The sequence below is a fragment of the Tamandua tetradactyla genome, chromosome 13, assembly GCF_023851605.1.
Source record: "Tamandua tetradactyla isolate mTamTet1 chromosome 13, mTamTet1.pri, whole genome shotgun sequence".
Classification (NCBI taxonomy): Eukaryota; Metazoa; Chordata; class Mammalia; order Pilosa; family Myrmecophagidae; genus Tamandua; species Tamandua tetradactyla.
In genome coordinates this window covers 28,486,437-28,511,223 of record NC_135339.1, presented here as the reverse complement: position 1 = coordinate 28,511,223, position 24,787 = coordinate 28,486,437, and the positions used below count along the sequence as shown (strand labels likewise).

Sequence of the window (24,787 nt, the reverse complement as noted above, 5' to 3'; positions counted from 1 at the left end):
CATCTTGTGCCTTCCACGTAAGAAAGAACCTCAGTGGAAAGTTAGCTGCCTTTCCTCTGAAGAATCAACAAAATAAATCCCCTTTTATTGGAAGCCAGTCCGTCTCTGGTGTGTTGCATTCCGGCAGCTGGCAAACTAGAACAAGCCCACATTGTCTTGGGAACATCACATCAGACATAACTGGGCTGGCTTCACCACACCACCCTCTGCTACAGCTTCCCAGCTCACAGAAGATGTCCAGGGAGCAGGGTCTTAACCAGGCATCTAGGAGCAGGGAGGAAAACATCCCTGTCCTCTTAGTCAGCCTTTTTGCCCCAATCCCAACAAGTTGCTCAGGGATTGGAAGAATCAGAAGAAGATTTTTCCACTGCCCAGAGGTATGTGGGAGGGGCCAAGATGATTCCCAGGCACTCCCTATCCCACATAAGACTTTGGTACATTTTTTATATTACATGTACCACCTGCAGTTACAGCTTGAAGGTAGTTGACCCACTGAACTCAGATGATCATAAAGATAGGATAGAGATGGAGGAACCTAAGACCCTGCGGTGTAGAGTTGTCAAGCAAACCCAAGTTCAAATGGTATTTCTGCTACTCAGTAGCAGGTCACTTCACCTCTGAGCCTCAGTCAACTCATCTGCAAAGTGGAGGTATACTTATGATAGCACCTAGCTCAGAGAATTGTTTTGAGCTTAATGAACACCTTGTACAGCATCCATCACATAGTGAGCTCACTATAAATCAGGGTTTCTCAACCTTGGCACTACCGACATTTTGGGTTAGATAATTCTTTCTTTTGGGAGGCTCTCCTATTAATTATAGGATATTTCTCAGCATCTCTGGTCTCTATCCCCTTGATGCCAGTTGCATGCTCTTCCTACTCTCACAGACTTATGTGAATCAAAAATGTCTCCAGCTATTGCCAAATATTTCCTGGAGGGAAAAATCATGCCCAGTTGAGAACTTCTACTATGAGGTTTGGGTGTAATTATTATCATCATCATTATTATTATCATTATTAGTATTACATTGGCTATAAGATCAGAACACAACAGAAAGGGGGACCCAAAAGTAGAATGAGTGGATAGTCTCACTCCTGAAGACACCTCTTCTCTTTCTCTTCCATTTTGAACCTTTTTCTGGCTTTGCTGTTGAAGCTACCTCACTCATTCCAAGGCATGGCCATTAGACACCCTAGCTGGGCAGTGTGGTTGTGGCACCTGCAAACACAACCTTGAGAGTGAGGGTAGAATCGCTCCACAAGGATGAGCAATCTGTCTCATAGTTACACGAGTAACTATGTACCTGGAAAACCTAGCCTCTTGTGAAACCTTGCATGGGGGTGGGAGGACAGAACTGAAAATCAGGACCTAAGAAAGCAAAGGGGCTGGAAAGGAGGAGTTGAACAGTGGCTTACAGAAAAGTAGCTTGGCCATATCTACTAAAATGTAAAATATTGAAAGAGGCCAAGATGGCAGCTTAGCGAGGTGTGGGATTTAGTTTGCCCTCCAGAGCAGCTACCAAATAGCCAGGAACAGTACAGAACATCTGCTGGGGCCACATCAGTGACCCAAAACATAGTGTACCCCAGTCTGGACCAGGTGCACTGGCTGCGAGTCCCCCCAGAACCATGAGTTCCCCAAGCCATGGAGGCTGGTGCCCCTCCCCCACAGGCTGCTTCCCAGAGGGGAAAGGAAAGAGACTTAACCAGCAGCAGGGGCTGAGTGCAACTAAGCTTCAATCGTGGAATTAATACACAAATTCTGACTACTAAAAATAGGCCCCCAGCTCAGCTGAACCGGTCAAAGCAGAGGTTGCTGATTTTTGCTCCAGCACTGAAGGGGCAGGGCTGACAGAAAAAGAAAAAGAAAAAAAGAAACAGAGGTTTCTGGGATCAGATAGCACATAATAATTGAAAGAGTCTGAGCCCTGAAGGAAAGGAGGGGGCACATAGGATCTGAAGGTACACAAAGCAACATACCAACTTATGCTCTTGATTGGCAAACTTAAGGAACGGGGCTCCTGCTCCGAGAAGGATTTTTCTCTTTATTTTTGTGGGTGTTTCTACAAAGGCTTAACTGCCTTTGGATACAGCGGCAGGATTCTCAGGCTGCAACTGCCCCAGGTATAGGCAGAAACAATCTTGTTTGAGAGCCTGTCTGGAGCCTGGGCCTTCCCCAGGGAAGAGGCAGAGCCCAGTTCAGGTGGAATGATATATCAGATAAAGGTCTAGTTTCCAGAATATATAAAGAGATTGTTCAACTCAACAACAAAAAGACAGACAACCCAATTACAAAATGGGCAAAAGACTTGAACAGACACTTCTCAGAAGAAGAAATGCAAATGGTCAACAGGCACATGAAGAGATGCTCAACTTCCCTGGCTATTAGGGAAATGCAAATCAAAACCACAATGAGATATCATCTCACACCCACCAGAATGGCCATTATCAATAAAACAGAAAACGACACGTGCTGGAGAGGATGTGGAGAAAGAGGCAGGCTTATCCACTGTTGGTGAGAATGTCAAATAGTACAACCGCTGCAGAAGGCAGTTTGGCAGTTCCTTAGGAAGCTAAAAATAGAATTGCTATATGACCCAGCAATACCATTGTTAGGTATCTACTCAGAGGACTTGAGGGCAAGGACACAAACGGACATTTGCACACCAATGTTAACAGCAGCATTATTTACATTTGAGAAGAGATGGAAACAGCCAAAATGTCTATCAACAGACGAGTGGCTAAACAAGCCACGGTATATTCATACGATGGAATATTATGCAGCTGTAAGACAGAATAACGTTATGAAGTACGTAACAACATGGATGGACCTTTAAGGACATTATGCTGAGTGAGATTAGCCAGAAACAGAAGGACAACTACTGTAAGGGCTCACTGATATGAACTGACATTAGTGAATAAACTTGGAGAATTTCATTGGTAATGGAGATTTCTAATCAGGAGATAGAAACAGGGTAAGGTATTGGGTAATTGGAGCTGAAGGGATACAGGTTGGCAGCAGAACTGATTGTAAAAACTCAGAAATGGATAGCAGAATACTACCTAACTGTGATACAATTATGTTAAAACACTGACTGAAGCTGAATGTGAGAATGATAGAGGGAGGAGGGCTGGGGGCACAAATGAAATCAGAAAGAAAGATAGATAAAGATGAAGATGGTATAATCTAGGAATGCCTAGAGTGTGTAATGATAGTGAGTAACTGTACAAATTTAAAAAATGTTTTTGCATGAGGAAGAACACAGGAATGTCATTACTGCAGGGTGTTGAAAATAGATGGTAATTCATATTTTAAAATTTTAACTTATGTGTGAGACTAAAGCAAAAAATGTTTATTTAATTCAAAATTTATATTTTGACTAGTGCATTTCCTAATATAATATGTAGACATCTTAACTGAACACTATAAGTACATGGAACATTGAGTAGGGCATGAGATTTTGTTGGTTTGTCCAGGTAAATCCCAGAGTGATTTGAATTGTGAATAAAAAAATATTTGCAAAGTCCCCTTTGGGGAATGATGAGAAAGGGGGAAAATTCAACTTTCCCATGTGGAATGCTTGATATTCTCATGAGCAATGGGGACAACCAAAACAAGAGGCTGAGGCCCCAATCTTGGGGTTTTTTCATATGAAACTTAACCCCACAATAGATAGGTCAAGCCTACTTAAAATTGGGCCTAAGAGTCACCCCCAAGAGAATCTCTTTTGTTGCTCAGATGGACCCCTCTCTCCCCAGCCAACACAATAAGCAAACTCATTGCCCTCCCCCTCTCTACGTGGGACATGACTCCCAGGGGTGTGGACCTTCCTGACAACGTGGGACAGAAATCCTAGAATGAGCTGAGACTCAGCAACAAGGGATTGAGAAAACCTTCTCGACCAAAAGGGGGAAGAGTGAAATGAGACAAAATAAAGTGTCAATGGTTGAGAGATTCCAAACAGAGTCAAAAGGTTATCCTGGAGGTTATTCTTACACATTAAATAGATATCACCTTGTTAGTCAATATGTAATGTAGAGGCTGGAGGGAACTGCCTGAGAATGCAGAGCTGTGTTCCAGTAGCCATGTTTCTTGAAGATGATTGTATAATGATATAGCTTTCACAATATGACTGTGTGATTGTGAAAACCTTGTGTCTGATGCTCCTTTTATCTACCTTATCAACAGACGAGTAAAACATATGGAATAAAAATAAATAATGGGGGAACAAACGTTAAAATAAATTTAGATTGAAATGCTAGTGATCAGTGAAAGGGAGGAGTAAGGAGTATGGTATGTATGAATTTTTTCTATGTTTTTATTTCTTTTTTTGAATTGATGCAAGTGTTCTAAGAAATGATCATGATGATGAATATGCAACCATGTGATAATACTGTGAATTATTGATTATATATGTAAAATGGAATGATCATAAGTTAAGAATGTTTGTTGTTATAGTTTAAAAAAATTAAAAAACTAAAATAAATAAATAAATACAAAGTATACATACACACGTAAAAAAATATATACTCATTTTTTTTCCCAAGTAATTCATTATATGAAAAACTTTCTTACATAACAAACACAGTTTATAAGATTTACAAGTGCAAAGAGGTTTATTGTAGCACTGTTTGTAGTGGCAAAAATCTGCAATCAACCTTCATATTTCCAATAATGGAGGAATAGTGGAATGAAAATTGTGAATGGTTCACACAATGGAATGTTATGCAACTCTTAAAAAGAAGCTAGCGATGGCTACTTACCTATACGGGGCTGGCTACAGTCTTGCTGCAGGCTTAGCACTGCTGAACCAGAGATTGCTATGGAACATCTTACAGAGGGCTGATAAAGACTGGAGTGGTGTGATATTGGACATCAAGCTTCAGCAGACATTATCGAATAGTACATGGACTCCGTTTAAACCTGTGACTGTCCACTCAGTTATATCCATGTTGACCAAGAGAACAAGGCTGGTGATTCTTCAACTTCAGTGAGTTCACCGGCTTCTGGAAGTACATCACAGACTAACAGAACATTTTCACACCTATGGCAGGGACAATTCTGGGATAATCGACAAAAAGGAGCTCAAGCAAGCACTCTCAGATTTTGGGTACCAGCTCTCTAACCAGTTTCACGATATCCTTATTTGAAAGTTTGATTGCCAAGTGTTCATTAGGGCTAAAAGAGGCGTGGAGACAGACCAGCGCAGGCATGTAGCATAGCGGGGTTCTGAAGAGAAGTCTTCAGCCCATCCCAGAAGGATAATGGAGAATCTTTCATATCTGAAGGACTAGGCAGGGTGATAAACGGCGTGAGCTCAGGCAGAACAGGAAAGCACCTTGAGCTGTTGGCCTGGGGGAGGGAGAGAGCCTATTTCAACAGGAGAAGACTTTGAATCCAGGTGTTGGTGGGACTTTCTGGGTCATGTGGGGTAAGGCAATAAGTGGAAGGTTTTACAGCATGGCCTCTGTTATTTTGTCTTCTCTTTGGTGTTCAAACCTATCAACAAAGAAGAGGGCAGATTGTTCTTGATGACTTCGTTCAATGCTGCATCATTTTGCAGAGATTGATAGAAATATTCAGACACTATGAATTGGACCCGGATGGTTGGATCCAGGTGCCTTAAGAGCAGTATCTTTTCATCATGTTCAGCATTGTAAAGCTCCAGCCTGGGCACACCACAGTGGATCTCATGGAAAGTAGACTGGAAACGCCAAACCTCTGATCCTTCACTTAAGGAAAAAGAACATGAATATACCTGATGCTATTCTTTGTTTAAATGTTATGTAATACTTAGGGACCTGACGGTATATATGTGTATAAGCTAATTAATGTTTTTGCAACCTTAACAATAGCTATATCACTGTTCAGACACAAACATTTGATTTGGTGACTATTGTGCCATGAGGTAAATCTAATAAAGTTTCAGATATTCTGCAGGAACAAAATGCATTATGTGCTTTTCTGAAATCTCCAGTTCTATAGTGGAAACCTTTATTAGTCAATAGGAATTTTAAATGATACGGAATTTGAACACAAGGCTTTTCATGTGTCTTCCTTTTCTAAAAAAGGAGTTTATTGTATTCATTTGAATATGCAACATAAGCAGTAAATGGTAAAGACTCTTGGTTTTAAAAAAAAGTTAGTTATATTGTCAATGACATAAATATTTAGGATATTATTGTTAAGTGAGAAAAACAAGATATAGAATAACTTAACTAGTGGGATCTCTTTTTTTTTTTTGTAAAAACAACTTAAAATGCCATTATTTTTGTCTGTATGCTTTAGAGTGTAAAGACTGCTAGCATTAATTGCCCAGGAGGAAAAATGGAATGAAATGATTAAGGAAGTCCAATTAACACACCTTTTCTTTTCTTGCTTATATTTTTTGTGTCCTAGGAAATCATTACCTAACCAAAGGTCACTAAGATTAACACTATGTTCTTCTAAGAGCATATCATTTTAACTCTAATATTTTTATTTACAACCCATTTTTTAATAACTTTAGTATGGTAAAATAGAGGTTCAGCTTTATTATTGTGCATGTGTACATCCAGTTGGTCCAACACCATTTCTTTGTGTTCTTTCTTTCCCCATGGAATCGTTTTGATACCCTTTTTGAAAATCAATTGAACAGATATGTATGGGTTTATTTTGGAGTCTCAATTCTCTTCCATATAAAAATATGTCTATTTTTATCCTTATCAACATGCTTTTGATTTGTGTAAGCTTTGTAGCACATAATGAAGTTGAGAAGTGTGAATTCTCTATGTTCGTATTTTTAGAGATTGTTTTGGCTTTCTGGGTCTTTTGCACTTCTATATGAATTTAGGATTAGCTTGTCAATTTTTGCAAAGATGGCAGCTAAGAGTTTGACAAAAATTTGAATCTGTTGGTAAATTTGGAGAATATGGCCATTTTTTTAAACTTTTTTATTAATTGAAAAAAAATTAACAAACAAAACATTAAGATATCATTCCATTCTACATATACAATCAGTAATTCATAATATCAGCACATAGTTGCATATTCATCATTTCTTAGAACATTTGCATCGATTTAGAAAAAGAAATAAAAAGACAACAGAAAAAGAAATAAAACAATAACAGAGAAAAAAAAAAGATTATATATACCATACCCCTTACCCCTCGCTTTCATTTACCACTAGCATTTCAAACTAAATTTATTTTAACATTTGTTCCCCCTATTATTTATTTTAATTCCATGTGTTCTACTCTTCTGTTGATATAGTAGCTAAAAGGAGCATCAGACACAAGGTTTTCACATTCACAGGGTCTCATTGTGAAAGCTATATCATTGTTCAATCATCATCAAGAAACATGGCTACTGGAACACAACTCTACATTTTCAGGCAGTTCCCTCCAGCCTCTCTGCTACATCTTGAACAACAAGGTGATATCTACTTAATGCATAAGAATAACCTCCAGGATAACCTCTCAACTCTGTTTGGAATCTCTCAGCCATTGACACTTAGTCTCATTTCACTCTGCCCCCTTTGGTCGAGAAGGTTCTCTCAATCCCTTGATGTTAATTCTCAGCTCATTCTAGGGTTTTTCTCAGTCCCTTGATGCTGATTCTCAGCTCATTCCAGGATCTCTGTCCCATGTTGCCAGGAAGGTCCACATCCCTGGGAGTCATGTCCCATGCAGAGAGGGGGAGGGTGGTGAGACTGCTCATCATGTTGGCTGGAGAGAGAGGCCACATCTGAGCAACAAAAGAGGCTCTGTTGGGGGTGACTCTTAGGCCTAAATTTTAAGTAGACTTGACCTATCCTTTGTTGGGTTAAGTTTCATATGAACAAACCCCAAGGCTGGGGGCTCAGTCTATAGCTTTGGTTGTCCACAGTGCTTGTGAGAATATCAAGAATTCAACTTGGGGAAGTTGAATTTCTCCCTGCTCTCACCATTCCCCGAAGGGGGCTTGCAAATACTTTTCCAGTCACTGATCAAATCACTCTGGGATTCATCGGGGCATCACTCTGGACAAACCAACAAAATCTCATGTCCTACCTGAGATTCCAAGTACTTATGACATTCAATCAAACTATCTACATGAGTTATATTAGGAAATGCTCTAGTCAAAATATAAATTTTGTAACAATTAAACATTTTTTGCTTTAGTCTCACACATAAGGTGACATTTTAAAGTATTAATTATCATCTATTTTCAGCACCCTGCAATAGTGACATACCTTTGTTCTTCCTCCTGCAAAAACATTTTTAAAATTTGTACACTGTACATTTCACTAATATTATACACTCTAGGCAGAGAATATGGCCATTTTAACAATATTAAATGTATTTAATATTGTTGAACCTGGGTTGTCTTTTTATTTATTGAGATCTTTTAGTTCTTTCAAAATGTTTTTAAGTGTATAGTGCATAATTCTTGAATTTTGGGGGTAAATTTATTCTAAAGTATTTTTTTTTTTGATGATAGTATAAATAGAATTTTCTTAATTTCATTTTCAGATTGCTTATTGCTAGTGTATAGAACCTGATTTTTGTATGTAGATTTTATATCTTGTAACCCTGCTGAACTTGTTTATTAGTGGTTAGACAACTATTTCAATGAGTTTTATTATACTGGGAAGTAAAGATGTGGGGCAGTAGATGGTGTGGGAGAAGATGGGTCAAGAGTTTTTTCAATATATTAGAAATAACAGCATTTTTGTATGTTGATGCAAATAGTCTGGTAGAGGGGAAAATGGATGATGAAGGAGAGAGATGGGGAAATCACTGGAGCAATATCCTTGAGTAGATGTGAGAGGAAGGCTCTAGTGAACTAGATTGGCAAGCATGGAAAAAGCATATAAATTTCATCTATGCCAACAGGTGGGCAGGCAGACTATATGGGGGCCGATGTTTGGATATGATGGTGGGAGGCTATGAAAGTCTTCTGATTGCTTGGAGGTGGGCAGATATGATGGTGGGAGGCTGTGAAAGTCTTCTGATTGCTTTGATTTTCTCAGTGCAATAGGAAGCAAAGTGATCATTTGAGAGTAAGGGTCAGAATGAAGGTGTTACAGGTTGAAGAGAGAGAGGAGAAGGCATGAAATAGTTGGCCAGGAGAGTGACAGCGTGGATGGACTAAGAAATAAGCTTTGACAGCACTGACAACCCCCGCTGATGGTCCCGGTCATGAATATTAAGAGAGACCAGATTTTTTTTGATGCTATTATAAATAGAATTTTCTTAATTTCATTTTCAGATTGTTTGTGGCTTGTTCATCTGCACAGATGCAAAGATGTAATAGGTAAAAAGTTATACTTAACCTAGATTCTTGTGATTTTCACAAATGAGGAGTGCAAGAGGATCAAGAGTGAATATAAGAGAGTGGTTATAATAATTGAATTTAATATGGATAAGAAGAGACTAAAGACATCAAGGGGGTGATGGACATTGAAGAGATAATGGGATGAATGATTTAGAAGTTCTAATGTGATCAAAGGATTGTTGGGATCGCACACTAGAGAGAAGGGTAGAGCAAGAGATGAGAGGCAGTCATAGTGATGCATGAAACTGAGACTATAGAGGTACTATGAAGGGTTGTGGGTCATGACAAAGTCTAAGGTTTGAACATGGGAATGACAAATTGAGGCAAAGAGGAGGGCATGGTCATAGGAGGAGAGAAGTTCATGGAAGTGAGAGGCCAGAGTAAAAGAGGGTCATCTATATGAATTTTGAAATAGTCAAGAATGAAACTAAGATGCATTAAAGGAATTCTTTATGAAGGTAAAAAGACAACCCCCAGAATGGGAGAAAATATTTGGAATCCAATACTTGATAAGGGCTTAAAATATCCAGAATATATAAAGAAATCCTACAACACAACAACAAAAAGATAAAAACCTCAATTAAAAAAATGGGCAAATATAATTGATGTACTGTGATCTTTGTGATCTGTCCTAGTGACCTTATACTCAATACAATTTAAGGAGTTAAGCACTGTTTCTGATAACCAGTTGTAGCCCTAACTATGCATTGCCATTTTTGCTTCTAAAATCATTGCACCAATTTTAAAATCTAAGAGCAATGGAAAAACAGAAAAGATTAGTTATATTTCAGGTCAAAATTTCTGCTAATATTTGCCATAATAAATAAATATATTTGAGCTTTACAAGAAAAAAAATGGGCAAAAGACTTGAAGAGACATTTCTCTAAAGAAGACACACAAATAAATATATGAAAAAGATGCTTGCATCATTAACATTAGAGAAATGCAAATCAAAACCACAATGAGATACCATTTTACAATTACCAGAATGGCTACTATTTAAAAAATGTGAAATTACAAGGATGTGGAAAAAATAGGAATATGCATCCATTGTTGGTAGGAATGTAAAATGGTGTAGCTGCTATGGAAGACAGTTTGGTGGTTCCTCAGAAAGTAAGTATAGAATTACCATACAACCCAGCAATCCTATTTCTAAGTAGGACTAAAAAGAATTGAAAGCAGGGACTCAAAAAGATATCTGCACACCAATATTCATAACAGCATTATTCATGATTGCCAAAAGAGAGAAGTAACCCAAGTGTCCATTAACGGATGAATGATGTGCTGCTTTGAAAGTGTTATATACTCCAGAAAAGCCATGTTCTTTAATCGTGATTCAATATTGTAGGATGGAAACCTTTGATTAGATTGTTTCCATGGACACTGACTCACTCAGTTGAGGGTGTGATCTTTTGATTAAATTACGTCCATGGAGATGCGACGAACTGTAGGTGTGACCTTTTGTTTAAGAGGGAGATATGACCCCATCCATTCAAGGAGGCTTTTGACTAGTTTACTGGAGTCCTTTAAAAGGGAGAAACATTTTGGAGAAAATAGTTGCTTCAGAGCCGACCGAGATACAAACATTTGTAAATGTTTGGAATGCTGACAGAGAGAGCAGATGCCTAGACATGGACATTTGCAGCCCAGGAGATGTCACCACATGCCTTCCCATGAGATGCCAAGCAAGCCAGAACCCAGAGTTGTGTACCAGAGGAGTTAAGTTATGGAAACTCTGTATTTTCAGCATGACTATAAGTCATGGCTTACATGACTGAAAGTTTTCTGTAAACTTACAACTTCTCTATTAAAAAATTAAAAATAAAGAAAGGAGCTAAGAGATTCCCACATTTTGGGAGGTACTGCAGATGTAATAGGATTAGATTTTTATTCAAATGTGTTCAGAATTCATAATTAATTTTAATTATTTTAAAAAGAAACTAAATATTTAATATATTAAAACACTAATGTTTCTATGTATATACAAAGCACCAAATAAAAACAAATGTATAAAATATTGATGTTTAATAAAACTGCATTTCAACAAATAAAACACTATATAAATGTGAACAAAAGTCAATTATAAACAATCAAAAGTGAAATAATGTTCTCTTTTAAAACAAATATGACTTGATTAGTGAATATATTTCTGCGCAAAATTTCCAAGCCACCGATAAGGCATCTTTTTTACTTTACACTAGTAGAACTGAAATATCTCCAACTTTAAATAATCCTCTGTCATACAAGATAACTTTAAGATCTTTTTGAACACCTTTTTTTTCATGAATGGTAAGCTTATCATTAATAAATGGCAGTTCTGGTTTTACAGAGTTTTGGTACTTCTAGTTCTAGTTCCTCTTTATTTCCTTTTGTTTTATCAGTACAGAGACTCCTATGCATTCTTTTTTAAAAAATTTATTTATTAATTAAAAAAATAAAGAAACAAAATAAAACAACATACATATCAGTAATTCACAATATCATCACTTAGTTGCATATTCATCGTTTCTTAGAACATTTGCATTAATTCACAAAAAGAAATAAAAAGACAATAGAAAAAGAAATAAAACGAACACAGGAAAGAAAAAAAAAGATTATACCTAACATACCCCTTACCCCTTGCTTTCATTGATCACTAGCTTTTAAACTAAATTTATTTTAGCATTTGTTCCCCCTATTACTTATTTTTATTCCATATGTTCTACTCCTCTGCTGACAAGGTAGATAAAAGGAGCATCAGACACAAGGTTTTCACAATCACACAGTCACACTCTGACAGCTGTATCATTATTCAATCAACCTCAAGAAACATGGCTACTGGAACACAGCTCTACATTTTCGGGCAGTTCCCTCCAGCCTCTCCATTACATCTTGAATAACAAGATGATATCTACTTGATGCATAAGAATAACCTCCAGGATAACCTCTCGACTGTTTGGAATCTCTCAGCCATTGACACTTTGTCTCATTTCCCTGTTCCCCCTTTTGGTCAAGAAGGTTTTCTCAATCCCTTGATGCTAAGTCTCAGCTCATTCTAGGGTTTTTCTCAATCCCTTGATGCTGAGTCTCCATTCATTCCAAGATCTCTGTCCCATGTTGCCAGGAAGGTCCACACCCCTGGGAGTTATGTTCGATGTAGAGAGGGGTAGGGTGGTGAGACTGTTCGTTGTGTTGGCTGGAGAGAGGGGCCACATCTGAGCAACAAAAGAGGCTCTCTTGGGGGTGACTCTTAGGTCTAAATTTTAAGTAGACTTGACCTATCCTTTGCGGGGTTAAGTTTCATATGAACAAACCCCAAGACTGGGGGCTCTGCCTATAGCTTTGGTTGTCCACACTGCTTGTGAGAATATCAAGAATTCAACTTGGGGAAGTTGAATTTCTCCCCGTTCTCACCACTCCCCGAAGGGGGCTTTGCAGATACTTTTCCACTCACTGATCAAATCACTCTGGGATTCATTGGATCATCACTCTGGACAAATCAGCAAAATCTCATGTCCTACCTGAGATTCCAGGTACTTATGGCGTTCAATCAAGCTATCTACATAAGTTATATTAGGAAACGCACTACTCAAAATATAAATTTTGTAACTAATAAACATTTTTTGCTTTAGTCTCACACAGAAGGTGACATTTTAAAATATTAATTACCATCTATTTTCAGCACCCTGCAATAATGACATTCCTTTGTTCTTCCTTATGCAAAAATATTTTTAAATTTACCTTGTACATTTCACTATTATTATACACTCTAGGCATTCCTAGATTATACCATCTCAATCTTGAACATCTATCTTTCTTTCTGATTTCATTTATCTCCCCAGTCCTCCTTCTTCTACCATTCTCACATGCAGCTTCATTCAGTGTTTTAACATAATTATATTACAGTTAGGTAGTATTGTGCTGTCCATTTCTGAGTTTTTGTATCCAGTCCTGTTGTACAGTCTGTATCCCTTTAACTCCAATTACCCAATATCTTACCCTATTTCTATCTCCTGATGGTCTCTGTTACGAACAAAATGTTCCAAGTTTATTCAATAATGTCAGTTCATATCAATGAGACCATACAGTATTTTTTCTTTAGTTTTTGGCTAGTCTCACTCAGCATAATGTTCTCAAGGTCCATCCATGTTGTTACATACTACACAAGTTTATTCTGTCTTAAAGCTGCTAGTATTCCATCATATGTATATACCACAGTTTGTTTAGCCACTCATCTGTTGATGGACATATTGGCTGTTTCAATCTCCTTGCAATTGTAAATAATGCTGCTATAAACATTGGTGTGCAAATGTCTGTTTGTGTCTTTGCCCTTATGTCCTCTGAGTAGATACCTAGCAATGGTATTGCTGGGCCATATGGCAATTCTACATTCAGCTTTTTGAGGAACCGCCAAACTGCCTTCCACAGTGGTTGTACCATTTGACATTCCCACCAAAAGTGGATAAGTGCACCTCTTTCTCCACATCCTCTCCAGCACTTGTCATTTTCTGTTTTATTGATAATGGCCATTCTGGTGGGTGTGAGATGGTATCTCATTGTGGTTTTGATTTGCATTTCTCTAATGGCCAGGGACATTGAACATCTCTTCATGTGCCTTTTGGCCATTTGTGTTTCCTCTTCTGAGAGTTGTCTGTTCAAGTCTTTCTCCCATTTTGTACTTGGATTGGCTGTCTTTTTGTTGTTGAGTTGAACAATCTCTTTGTAAATTCTGGATACTAGCCCTTTATCTGATATGTCATTTCCAAATATTGTCTCCCATTGTGTAGGCTGTCTTTTTACTTTCTTGATGAAGTCCTTTGGTGCACAAACGTGTTTAATTTTGAGGAGTTCCCATTTCTTTCTTTCTTTCTTCAGTGCTCTTACTTTAGGTGTAAGGTCTATAAAATCGCCTCCAATTATATAAGATTTATAAGATATTTCCCTACATTTTTCTCTAACTGTTTTATGGTCTTAGACCTGATGTTTAGATCTTTGATCCACTTTGAGTTAACTTTTATATAGGGTGTGAGATACGGGACCTCTTTCATTCTTTTGTATATGGATATCCAGTTCTCTAGGCACCATTTATTGAAGAGACTGTTCTGTCCCAGGTGAGGTGGCTTGACTGCCTTATCAAAGACCAAATGTCCATAGATGAGAGGGTCTATATCTGAGCACTCTATTCTATTCTATTGTCAATATATCTATCTTTATGCCAGTACCAAGCTGTTTTGACCACTGTGGCTTCATAATATGCCTTAAAGTCTGGCAGCGTGAGACCTCCAGCTTCGTTTTTTTTTCCTCAAGATATTTTTAGCAATTTGGGGCACCCTGCCCTTCCAGATAAATTTGCTTTTTGGTTTTCCTATTTCTGAAAAGTAAGTTGCTGGGATTTTGATCGGTATTGCATTGAATCTGTAAATCAATTTAGGTAGAATTGACATCTTAACTATATTTAGTCTTCCAATCCATGAACATGGTATGCCCTTCCATCTAGTTAGGTCTTCTGTGATTTCTTTTAACAGTTTCTTGTAGTTTTCTTTTTATAGGTCTTCTGTTTCTTTAGTTAAATTTATTCCTAAGTAGACAGATTTTGGGGTGTTAGGCAGTCTATTCTCCTGAAACACATGTAGTAATAAACTTTTACTCTCTTGGAAACCCCGGTGTCTCAGGAATTGGTAATGTGTACGTTGGGCAGAAAAACCGACAGCCTTTGTATGGTAACAATTTGGTGACACAGATGGGATGAACGTCTGAATCTCTGGAGCCTCAGCAGAGCAGTGAGCAAGAATTGGAGACATAGACTGTGAATGAAGGAGAACCACCAGAAGTCCAGTGACTTCTCTTGCCTGATTTTGCTTGAACAAGAAGTATGGGAAACAAGAAAAAAGAAGAATGAAGAATCACTATTTCTGAGGCCAGATTGGAGCACCATTCCTGAGGACAGGCAAGTAAGCATTGGTCACTTACTGTTTGAATTGCCTGAGAGTGAAAAATCAGAGGAATACAATTGGTGGTGGAACTATTGACAATGCAACCACTGGAATCAGTGACTTTCAGTGATGTAGCCATAGACTTCACCCAGGAAGAGTGGGCCTTGCTGGACACAAATCAGAAAAAGCTCTTCAGAAATGTTATGTTAGAGAGTATCAATCACCTGGTGTCTGTGGTAGGGTATCATCTCTGCAAATCAGAAGTGGTTTCCCAATTGGAACAAAGAGAGGAACTGTGGAGAGAAGGATTGAAATTTCTTCAAGGACAGGCTCCAGGCAGTGAAAATGACCAGGAAATTAAAGAAATGATAACCATACGAAGTATGTACAAGAAAGACACATCTACCATCCAGTCAAAGAATATTTCTTACAGTGGAAAGGATCCTTTTGAAAGTAATGGTTTTGGGGAAGAGTTTATTCACTCCACATCTATTGACATGGGAAAAGATCCTTGTGAAGACAAACAGTTTCAAAAAGCTCTCAATGGTCAGTCATTCTTTACTCAACATAAACAAATGCTTACTAGATTTATGGCACATGACTGTAATCTATGTGGAAAACTTTCAGAAATTGTTCTGTCCTTAAACAATATGAGGAAATGAACATTGGAGAGATGCCATATGGCTGCCATCCAGGTGACAAAAGCTCAGCTGCTAATTCTACCCTCAGACGACATGAGAAAACTCAAAATGGGGTAAAACAATATATCTGCCAGTTATGTGGAAAGGATTTCATTTATAATAGTCAACTCAGAAAGCATGAGAAAACGCACACTGGAGAAAAACCATATATTTGCCATCTATGTGGGAAACCTTTAGGTCAATGTAGTACACTTAGGGAACATGAGAGAATTCACACAGGAGAGAAACCATATGTCTGCCGTCTATGTGGAAAAACCTTCAATCAATGTGCTAGCCTTAAGAAACATGAAAGAATGCATACTGGAGAAAAGCCGTATATCTGCCATCTATGTGGGAAATCTTTCAGTCGATGTAGCACACTTAGTGAACATGAGAGAGTTCACACAGGACAGAAACCATATGTCTGCCATCTATGTGGGAAATCCTTTAGTAAACGTTGGAACCTTAGGCAACATGAAAGAACTCATACTGGAGAGAAACCCCATGTTTGCCATTTATGTGGAAAAACCTTCAATCATTGTGGTAGCCTTAAGAGACATGAGAGAATCCATACTGGAGAAAAACCATATATTTGTCATATATGTGGGAAATCTTTCAGTCAATGTAATAGACTTAGGGAACATGACAGAATTCACACTGGAGAAAATCCATATGCCTGCCATCTATGTGGGAAATCATTTAGTCAATGCAGTAGCCTTAAAAGACATGAGAGAATTCATACTGAGAAGAAATCATAAGTCTGCAATTTATGTGGGAAATCTTTCATCACATGTCATAAACTTAGGTAACATGAGAAACCATTTTCTGACATCTAGATGGAAAATCTACACATTATTCTGCCATTAGAGAACATCAGAAAACTCATTAAATAGGTTGTGCATAAGGAGAAGGCTTCAGTTACAACTCTCATTTTTAATCAAAATGAAAGAACTTAGAAAGGAGTGTATTTCTCTGTCAATGTAATCAATGTATAAAGGCTTTAATTAAATCTATTCTTAAACAATAGGATTGTACTATCCAGTGAGAACAGAATAGGTGTCTATAATTACCTGTAATAGATTTCAGCTGAGCTCCAGCCTTCGTGTGCACAAGCATACCCCATAGTAGCTGTCATGGTTATGTTCTGGTGTCAAATTTGCCAAGTGATGATGCCTTGTTGTCATGTCAGTCAGGTAATGGCCTGATCATTGCTGCAAAGATATTTGGTGGCTGGTTGAAAAACCAGAAGTTTGCTGTATTTAATCATCAGTCAATTGATTACATCTGTGGCTGATAACATCTGTGATCAATATAAGTGTGCCTCCACCGACAAGATAATGTGATCACTTGAATATTTTAAGGAAGAGGAGAGACTGATTCATTCCTTCTCCATTCAGCAAGCATCTCTTCTGGAATTCATCAAGGCCCTTCATCAGAGTTGCCAGCTTCCAAATATGGCCTGTGGATTTTGAACATTTCCTTTTCTATGGTTTCATGAAACCCCCTTATAAATCTCCTATTTGCAAATGTCTCCTGCTTGTTCTGTTTCTCTAGAGAATCCTGGCTAGCACAGGTTGCTGCCAAGAGTGAGGTTGTCCTTGAGAAACAATATTAAAAATGAGTTTTCACAAAAAAAAAAAAAAATTTATTCCTAAGTATTTTATTCTTTTAGTTGCAATTGTAAATGGAATTTGTTTCTTGATTTCCCCCTCAGATTGCTCATTACTAGTGTATAGAAACACTACAGATATTTGAATGTTGATCTTGTAACCTGCCACTTTGCTGTACTCGTTTATTAGCTCTAGTAGTTTTGCTGTGAATTTTTCAGGGTTTTCGACATATATTATCATATCATCTGCAAACAGTGAGAGTTTTATTTCTTCCTTTCCAATTTTGATGCCTTGTATTTCTTTTTCTTGTCTAATTGCTCTGGCTAGAACTTCCAACACAGTGTTGAATAACAGTGGTGATAATGGACATCCTTGTCTTGTTCCTGATCTTAGGGGGAAAGTTTTCAGTTTCTCCCCATTGAGGACGATATTAGCTGAGGGATTTTCATAATTCCCTTTCTTATTTTAACGAAATTCCCTTGTATTCCTATCCTTTGAAGTGATTTCAACAGGAAAAGATGTTGAATTTTGTTAAATGCCTTCTCTGCATCAATTGAGATGATCATGTGATTTTTCTGCTTTCAGTTGTTGATATGGTGTATTACATTAATTGATTTTCTTATGTTAAACCATCCTTGCATACCTGGGATGAATCCTACTTGGTCATGATGTATAATTCTTTTAACGTGTTGCTAGATTCGATTTGCTAGAATTTTGTTGAGGATTTTTGCATCTATATTCATTAGAGAGATTGGTCTGAAGTTCTTTTCTTTTATAATATCTTGGTCTGGTTTTGATATGAGGGTGATGTTGGCTTCATAGAATGAATTAGGTCGCTTTCCCTCCACTTCAATTTTTTTGAAGAGTTTGAGGAGAGTTGGTACTAATTCTTTCTGGAATGTTTGGTTGAATTCACATGTGAAGCCATCTGGTCCTGGACTTTTCTTTTTGGGAAGCTTTTCAATGACTGATTCAATTTCTTTACTTGTGATTGGTTTGTTGAGGTCATCTATTTCATCTTGAGTCAAAGTTGGTTTTCATGCCTTTCTAGGGAGTTGTCCATTTCATCTACATTGTTGTATTTATTGGCATAAAGTTATTCATAGTATCCTGTTATTACCTCCTTTATTTCTGTGGGGTCAGTGGTTATGTCTCCTCTTCCATTTCTGATCTTATTTATTTGCATCCTCTCTCTTCTTCTTTTTGTCAGTCTTGCTAAGGGCCCATCAATCTTACTGATTTTCTCATAGAACCAACTTCTGGTTTTATTGATTTTCTCAATTGTTTTCATGTTCTCAATTTCATTTATTTCTGCTCTAATCTTTGTTATTTCTTTCCTTTTGCTTGCTTTGGGGTTAGTTTGCTGTTCTTTCTCCAGTTCTTCCAAGTGGACAGTTAATTCCTGTATTTTTGCCCTTTCTTCTTTTTTGATATAGGCATTTAGGGCAATAAATTTCCCTCTTAGCACTGCCTTTGCTGCATCCCATAAGTTTTGATATGTTGTGTTTTCATTTTCATTTGCCTCAAGATATTTACTGATTTCTCTTGTAATTTCTTCCTTGACCCACTGGTTGTTTAAGAGTGTGTTGTTGAGCCTCCACATATTTGTGAACTTTCTGGTGCTTTGCCTATTATTGATTTCCAACTTCATTCCCTTATGATCTGAGAAAGTGTTTTGTATGATTTCAATCTTTTTAAATTTGTTGAGTCTTGCTTTGTGACCCAGTATATGGTCTATCTTTGAGAATGATCCATGAGCACTTGAGAAAAAGGTGTATCCTGCTGTTGTGGGGTGTAATGTCCTATAAATGTCTGTTAAGTCTAGCTCATTTATTGTAATATTCAGATTCTCTGTTTCTTTATTGATCTCTGTCTAGATGTTCTGTCCATTGATGAGAGTGGGGAATTGAAGTCTCCAACTATTATGGTAGATGTGTCTATTTCCCTTTTCAGTGTTTGCAGTGTTTGCCTCATGTATTTTGGGGCATTCTGGTTCAGTGCATAAATACTTATGATTGTTATGTCTTTATGTTGAATTGTTCCTTTTATTAGTACATAGTATCCTTCTTTGTCTCTTTTAACTGTTTTACATTTGAAGTCTAATTTGTTGGATATTAGTATAGCTACTTCTGCTCTTTTCTGGTTGTTATATGCATGAAATATTTTTTCCCAACCTTTTACTTTCAACTTATGCTTATCTTTGGGTCTAAGATGTGTTTCCTGTAGACAGCATATAGAAGGATCCTGTTTTTTAATCCATTCTGCCAGTCTATGTCTTTTGATTGGGGAGTTCAATCCATTAACATTTAGTGTTATTACTGTTTGGGTAGTACTTTCCTCTACCATTTTGCCTTTTGTATTTTATATGTCATATCTAATTTTCCTTCTTTCTACACTCTTCTCCACACCTCTCTCTTCTGTCTTTTCGTATCTGTCTCTAGTGCTCCCTTTAGTATTTCTTGCAGAGCTGGTCTCTTTGTCACAAATTCTCTCAGTGATTTTTTGTCTGAAAATGTTTTAATTTCTCCCTCATTTTTGAAGGACAATTTTGCTGGATATAGAATTCTTGGTTGGCAGTTTTTCTCTTTTAGTAATTCAAATATATCATCCCACTGTCTTCTCACCTCCATGGTTTCTGCTGAGAAAACTACCCATAGTCTTATTGGGTTTCCCTTGTATGTGATGGATTGCTTTTCTCTTGCTGCTTTCAAGATCCTCTCTTTCTCTTTGACCTCTGACATTCTGACTAGTAAGTGTCTTGGTGAACGTCTATTTGGATCTATTCTCTTTGGGGTACACTGCACTTCTTGGACCTGTAATTTTAGGTCTTTCATAAGAGTTGGGAAATTTTCAGTGATAATTTCTTCCATTAGTTTTTCTCCTCCTTTTCCCTTCTCTTCTCCTTCTGGGACACCCATAACACGTATATTTGTGCACTTCATATTATCATTCAGTTCCCTGAGTCCCTGCTCATATTTTTCCATTTTTTTCGCTATAGTTTCTGCATCTTGTCGGATTTCAGATGTTTTGTCCTTCAGTTCACTAATCCTAACCTCTGTCTCTTGAAATCTACCATTGTAGGTTTCCATTTTTTTTCATCTCTTCTACTGTACCTTTCATCCCCATAAGTTCTGTGATTTATTTTTTCAGACTTTCCATTTCTTCTTTTTGTTCATTCCTTGCCTTCCTCAATACCTCCCTCAATTCATTGATTTGTTTTTTGATGAGGTTTTCCATGTCTGTTCGTACATTCTGAATTAGTTGTTTCAGTTCTTGTATCTCATTTGAGCTATTGGTTTGTTACTTTGACTGGGCCATATCTTCAATTTTCCTGGTGTGATTTGTTATTTTTTGCTGGCATCTAGACATTTAATTACCTTAATTAGTTTATTCTGGAGATTGCTTTCACTTCTCTTACATAGGGTTTTCTTGCTAGATGAATTTGCTGTCCATCTGTTCTTTGACTTTCAGTTCAGCTTTTTCCAGACCTCTGGCTTAGGTTTTGTTTAACAGAGGATAATTTTTCAGTTCTTGTTTTCTTGTTTCTTTCCCTGCTTGTATGGTGCCTTTTCCCTCCCCACACTTAGGAGGGTCTACGTAGGTATTATAGACTCCAGCCAGGTTTTCCCGGACTAAACTGGCCTCCTATCAGGGGGAAGGAGTCACCTGTATCAGTTTTCCCTGAGGGTGAGACCCAGCAGGTTAAAAGACTTTCCTGTGAAGTCTCTGGGCTCTGTTTTTCTTATCCTGCCCAGTATGTGGCGTGTCGGCCTGCCGGTTGCACCAACAAAAGATGTTGCGGCACTTTTAACTTTGGAAGACTCTCCCTTCCAGGGACGTGGTGGAGACGGAGGAGAGGTTGTAGGCTGGTTTTAATGGCTTCAAACTGCCAAGCCCTGGGGTCTGAATTCCTTGAGAGAGCGATTCTACCTGAGTTGGGCTTCACCCCTCCCCTGGGAAAGGCACAGGTGGGAGACAGCCCTGAAAGCAGCCGGTTTCTGCCTATGCCTGGGGCAGTTGCAGCCTGAGAAGTCCTGTTGCTGAATCCAGAGGCTGCCAAGTCTCCGTAGAAACATAGTCACTAAAGCCTCTGTTTCCTCCCCTTTCCTCTTTTTCCGTGAGCCCAATGAGCGAACTCTGTCTTGACCAGGTTTAGAATCTCTTTCCTTTCCCTCTGGGAAGCCGCCTGTGGGGGAGGGGCGCCGGGCACCAGCCACCACGGCTTGGGGAACTCACGGTTTTGGGGAGGCTTGCAGCCAGTCCAGCTGGTCCAGACTGGGGTATGCTGTGTGTCCGGTCACTGACGTGGCTCCGGGAGCTGTTCTGTACTGTTTCTGGTTATTTAGTAGTTGTTCTAGAGTACAAACTAAAACGCGCACATTCTTAAGCCGCCATCTTGGCCCCTCTCCTATGCATTCTTAAATGTACTAATTTAAGTATTATCATGTTTATATTCTAATTTCTTTGGAAAGTCTATATTCTATTACTGCACTGCTCAATATGATAACCAGTAAGCACATGTGGTTATTTAAATTAATCTTAAAATTAGTTGAAATTAAAGAAAGTAAAAAATTTAGTTCCTCAGTTGCACTAAGCACATTTCAAGTGCTTAGCAGTCACACATAGCTAGTTGCTCCTGTATCCTGTACTGGATAGTGCAAGATATTAAACATTTCCATCATTTCAGAAAATTCTATTGGATAAGCTACTCGAGAGTAAGAATTCTGCAAATTCTTGCAGTTGAATTTGCAATGCCACATTGATTACTTATAGTAAGTCCTACCTAGAATTGTAGACTGCGTATCACTTTATTTTTTCTAAAAATTTAATAATTTATATATAATATAAATTTCAAATTTATAAAAATACCAAATTAATGGTGTCACACATGCCCCCAAGAAAAATCAGTATTTCAATACCAAAAAAAAAAAGGAAGACCTAAATCTGTGTTGCAATTACTAGCGTAATTGTTACCTGGTTTATGTCTGGAGGAATCATGCAAGGAATAGAGAGATTAACTGTTACAACAAAGGTTGAGCCTTAGACTCTATCAGTAATTTGGATTCTATTTTTTGGTCAACAGGCCAAAGGGTAAACAGGAGCCAACTACTCTTCTACCTCAGTATTTACATTCTTGCTATTCCACAGGCCTGGAAATTCTGTGTGGCTCTTCTCTCACTCCTTTAGCTATCTGCTCAAAAGTCAAATGGAAGCTTCCTTAGCCTATCTCCTTTACTCTGCTTCCTTTTTCTCCATTTTACTTCATGGCACGTAGTAAAACATTTCACACCACTTAGCATATTATGCATTTATTAGTCTATTATCTTATTTCAAGACTTAGACTATAAAGTCATCTAGCTAGGGACTTTGTTTTATTCACAGTGATATAGTCAGTGCTTAAAACAGTGTTTCACAAAATAGATATTCAAGTTCCATGAAAAATGAGGAAATGAAATTATTTTTATAGAAGAGACAATAAGTAAAGGTCTAAAGACTTTTAGATCCAAATTTGTAGCCCACCATTAGCAAGTGAATACACCATTGTAATATAAATATTAAAGCTAACTCAGCACTACATATAGCCTCCATTTTCTGTCTACTTTTTATATATACAAAATATATATATATATATATATTATATATATATTGTTAGTTTGTTTGGCATGGACAGGTTCTGAGTATCGAACCCGGGTCTCTGGCATGGCAGCCAAGAATTCTGCCACTGAGCCACCATTGCACCACCCTTTCTTTATATTTTTTATGCATCTTTTTGAATTGCCTTAAATCCTTTTTGACACATGGCAGAGTACAGAAATATGTATTGTCAAAGACATACATCTAAGACAGAGCTGATTAAGTAGATTTAATAATCTCTTTGTGTCTTTTTACTGTAGGTTATTAGGTCTACTGGCAGAAGAATTTTTCCAGTATATTATTTTCGTGTATAGCAAATAAAGAAGGTACGTTATGACATTCCCTCTTTAACAGTAATTGCTACATTAGATCTCTGCCCTTGCCAACATATTGGACTTTCAAAATCAAATGGAGTACATCAGTGAAGCTTCAAAAGTCTGTCTCACCACAAAAGCAGCAAATAAACTGACAAAAACTTAGAATTAACTATATCAAAACTTAAATTAAAACTTGACAGTAATCAGGGCAAATACTTAATCAGGAAATAGAAAACAAACACAACAGAATTTCAGTAAGAGAACTTTGGGGCATATTAACTTACCTTGGCCCTGTCCCAAGCTCCCCAGCTCAACAGTCTGCATTCCTGGTATAGATTCCTAGAACTGGAGGAAATAGAATGGACTTTATTCTCAAAAAATGGTGATTGTTTGTTTTGACCTGTCTGGTGTCTCTCTAAGGGACTGGCTCAAAGGATCTGCCTTTGTTTCACCTAGCTCAGAACTTTCCCAGGACTGAAGTGACTACCTGGGGACATTTGTCAATAAGATTAAAAAACAATAAGAAGAATGAAGTACTTTGAATCAATCTTGAAAACATTATGCTAAGTCAAAGAAGCCAGGCACAAAGGCCAGATTGTATAATTCCAGAAATATCCAGAACAGGCAAATCCAGAGACAAAGTAGTTTGTTGTTGCCAGGGCCACTGAGGTTGCTGCGTGGGTTGGGGGGTAGGATTTGGAAAATAGGTAAGGAGCTTCTTTTTGGAGTAAAGAAAATGTTCGGGAATTAGCAAGTTGCACAACTTTATAAATGTACTAAAAGCCACTGAATTGCATGCTTTAAAATAGTTAAAATGGTAATTGGTTAAAATGGTAATCGAATATTACGTGAAATTCCCCTCAAATTTTTTAGAAAAGTAAAATGTCACAGTGTTACTGGACAAATGACATGGATTCTTTTGCCAGAGGTACTCAAAAACAATTCCTGAGCCACCTGGGTCTCAAGGAGAGAAAGAGTTTATTACTAGATGTGTAGCAGGAAAGCAGATAGCCTAGCAGCCCAAGATCTGTCTCTGAACTACAGTAATTCTGATAGCTTTATAAGAGAAAAGATGGGCAGTGTCTAGGATAATGAGCACAGTAGCCCCAGTGGTGATCTAATTATTGAGTATGTATAGATTGATCACATGCTTAGTCACAGAACCTGTTAAGAAAATGGTGGTATCAAGTACAGGTGACTTGTAGGTTAAAGTCTAAGCTACTGCCCTTATCAGGTAGGCCCATTTTGGTTTGATCCATCCTGGTCATCAAGATAACTTTAGACTTGGGGTGGGTTAGTTCTGAGCTGATCTAACACCCTTTATTAATAAACATT

At 37.8% G+C, this 24,787-nt stretch overlaps 2 protein-coding genes and 1 pseudogene across 9 annotated transcripts in view; 2 read left to right on the top strand and 1 right to left on the bottom strand.

Annotated features, from left to right (window-relative positions):
- Window positions 1-24,787, bottom strand: part of LOC143653810 (uncharacterized) — a 132,236-nt gene that overhangs the window by 106,067 nt on the left and 1,382 nt on the right. For 7 of the 8 annotated variants that reach the window (XR_013161540.1, XR_013161542.1, XR_013161541.1 and 4 more), the window contains exon 2: window positions 23,737-23,797. Coding sequence is in view for 4 of the 8 variants with exons in the window: in XM_077125097.1 (XP_076981212.1) it covers window positions 23,737-23,797 (61 nt within the window). In the remaining 4 variants the exon portion in view is untranslated. Of the gene's footprint in view, window positions 1-5,522; window positions 5,735-23,736; window positions 23,798-24,787 lie in introns of those variants that run through there. The other variant, XM_077125099.1, reaches the window with a different exon arrangement.
- On the top strand, window positions 4,754-5,727 carry LOC143654522 (programmed cell death protein 6 pseudogene; annotated as a pseudogene).
- LOC143653074 (uncharacterized) lies at window positions 15,310-16,649 on the top strand. Its single transcript, XM_077124384.1, has 2 exons — window positions 15,310-15,823; window positions 15,907-16,649. Exons 1-2 carry the CDS (start codon window positions 15,310-15,312, stop codon window positions 16,647-16,649), a joined length of 1,257 nt encoding a protein of 418 aa, XP_076980499.1.

Coding starts and splice junctions, on each gene's coding strand:
- LOC143653074 (XM_077124384.1), top strand. CDS start 15,310: ATGCAACCACTGGAATCAGTGACTTTCAGTGATGTAGCCATAGACTTC. Junction 15,824..15,906: donor GGCACATGACTGTAATCTAT/GTGGAAAACTTT, acceptor GCTGCCATCCAG/GTGACAAAAGCTCAGCTGCT.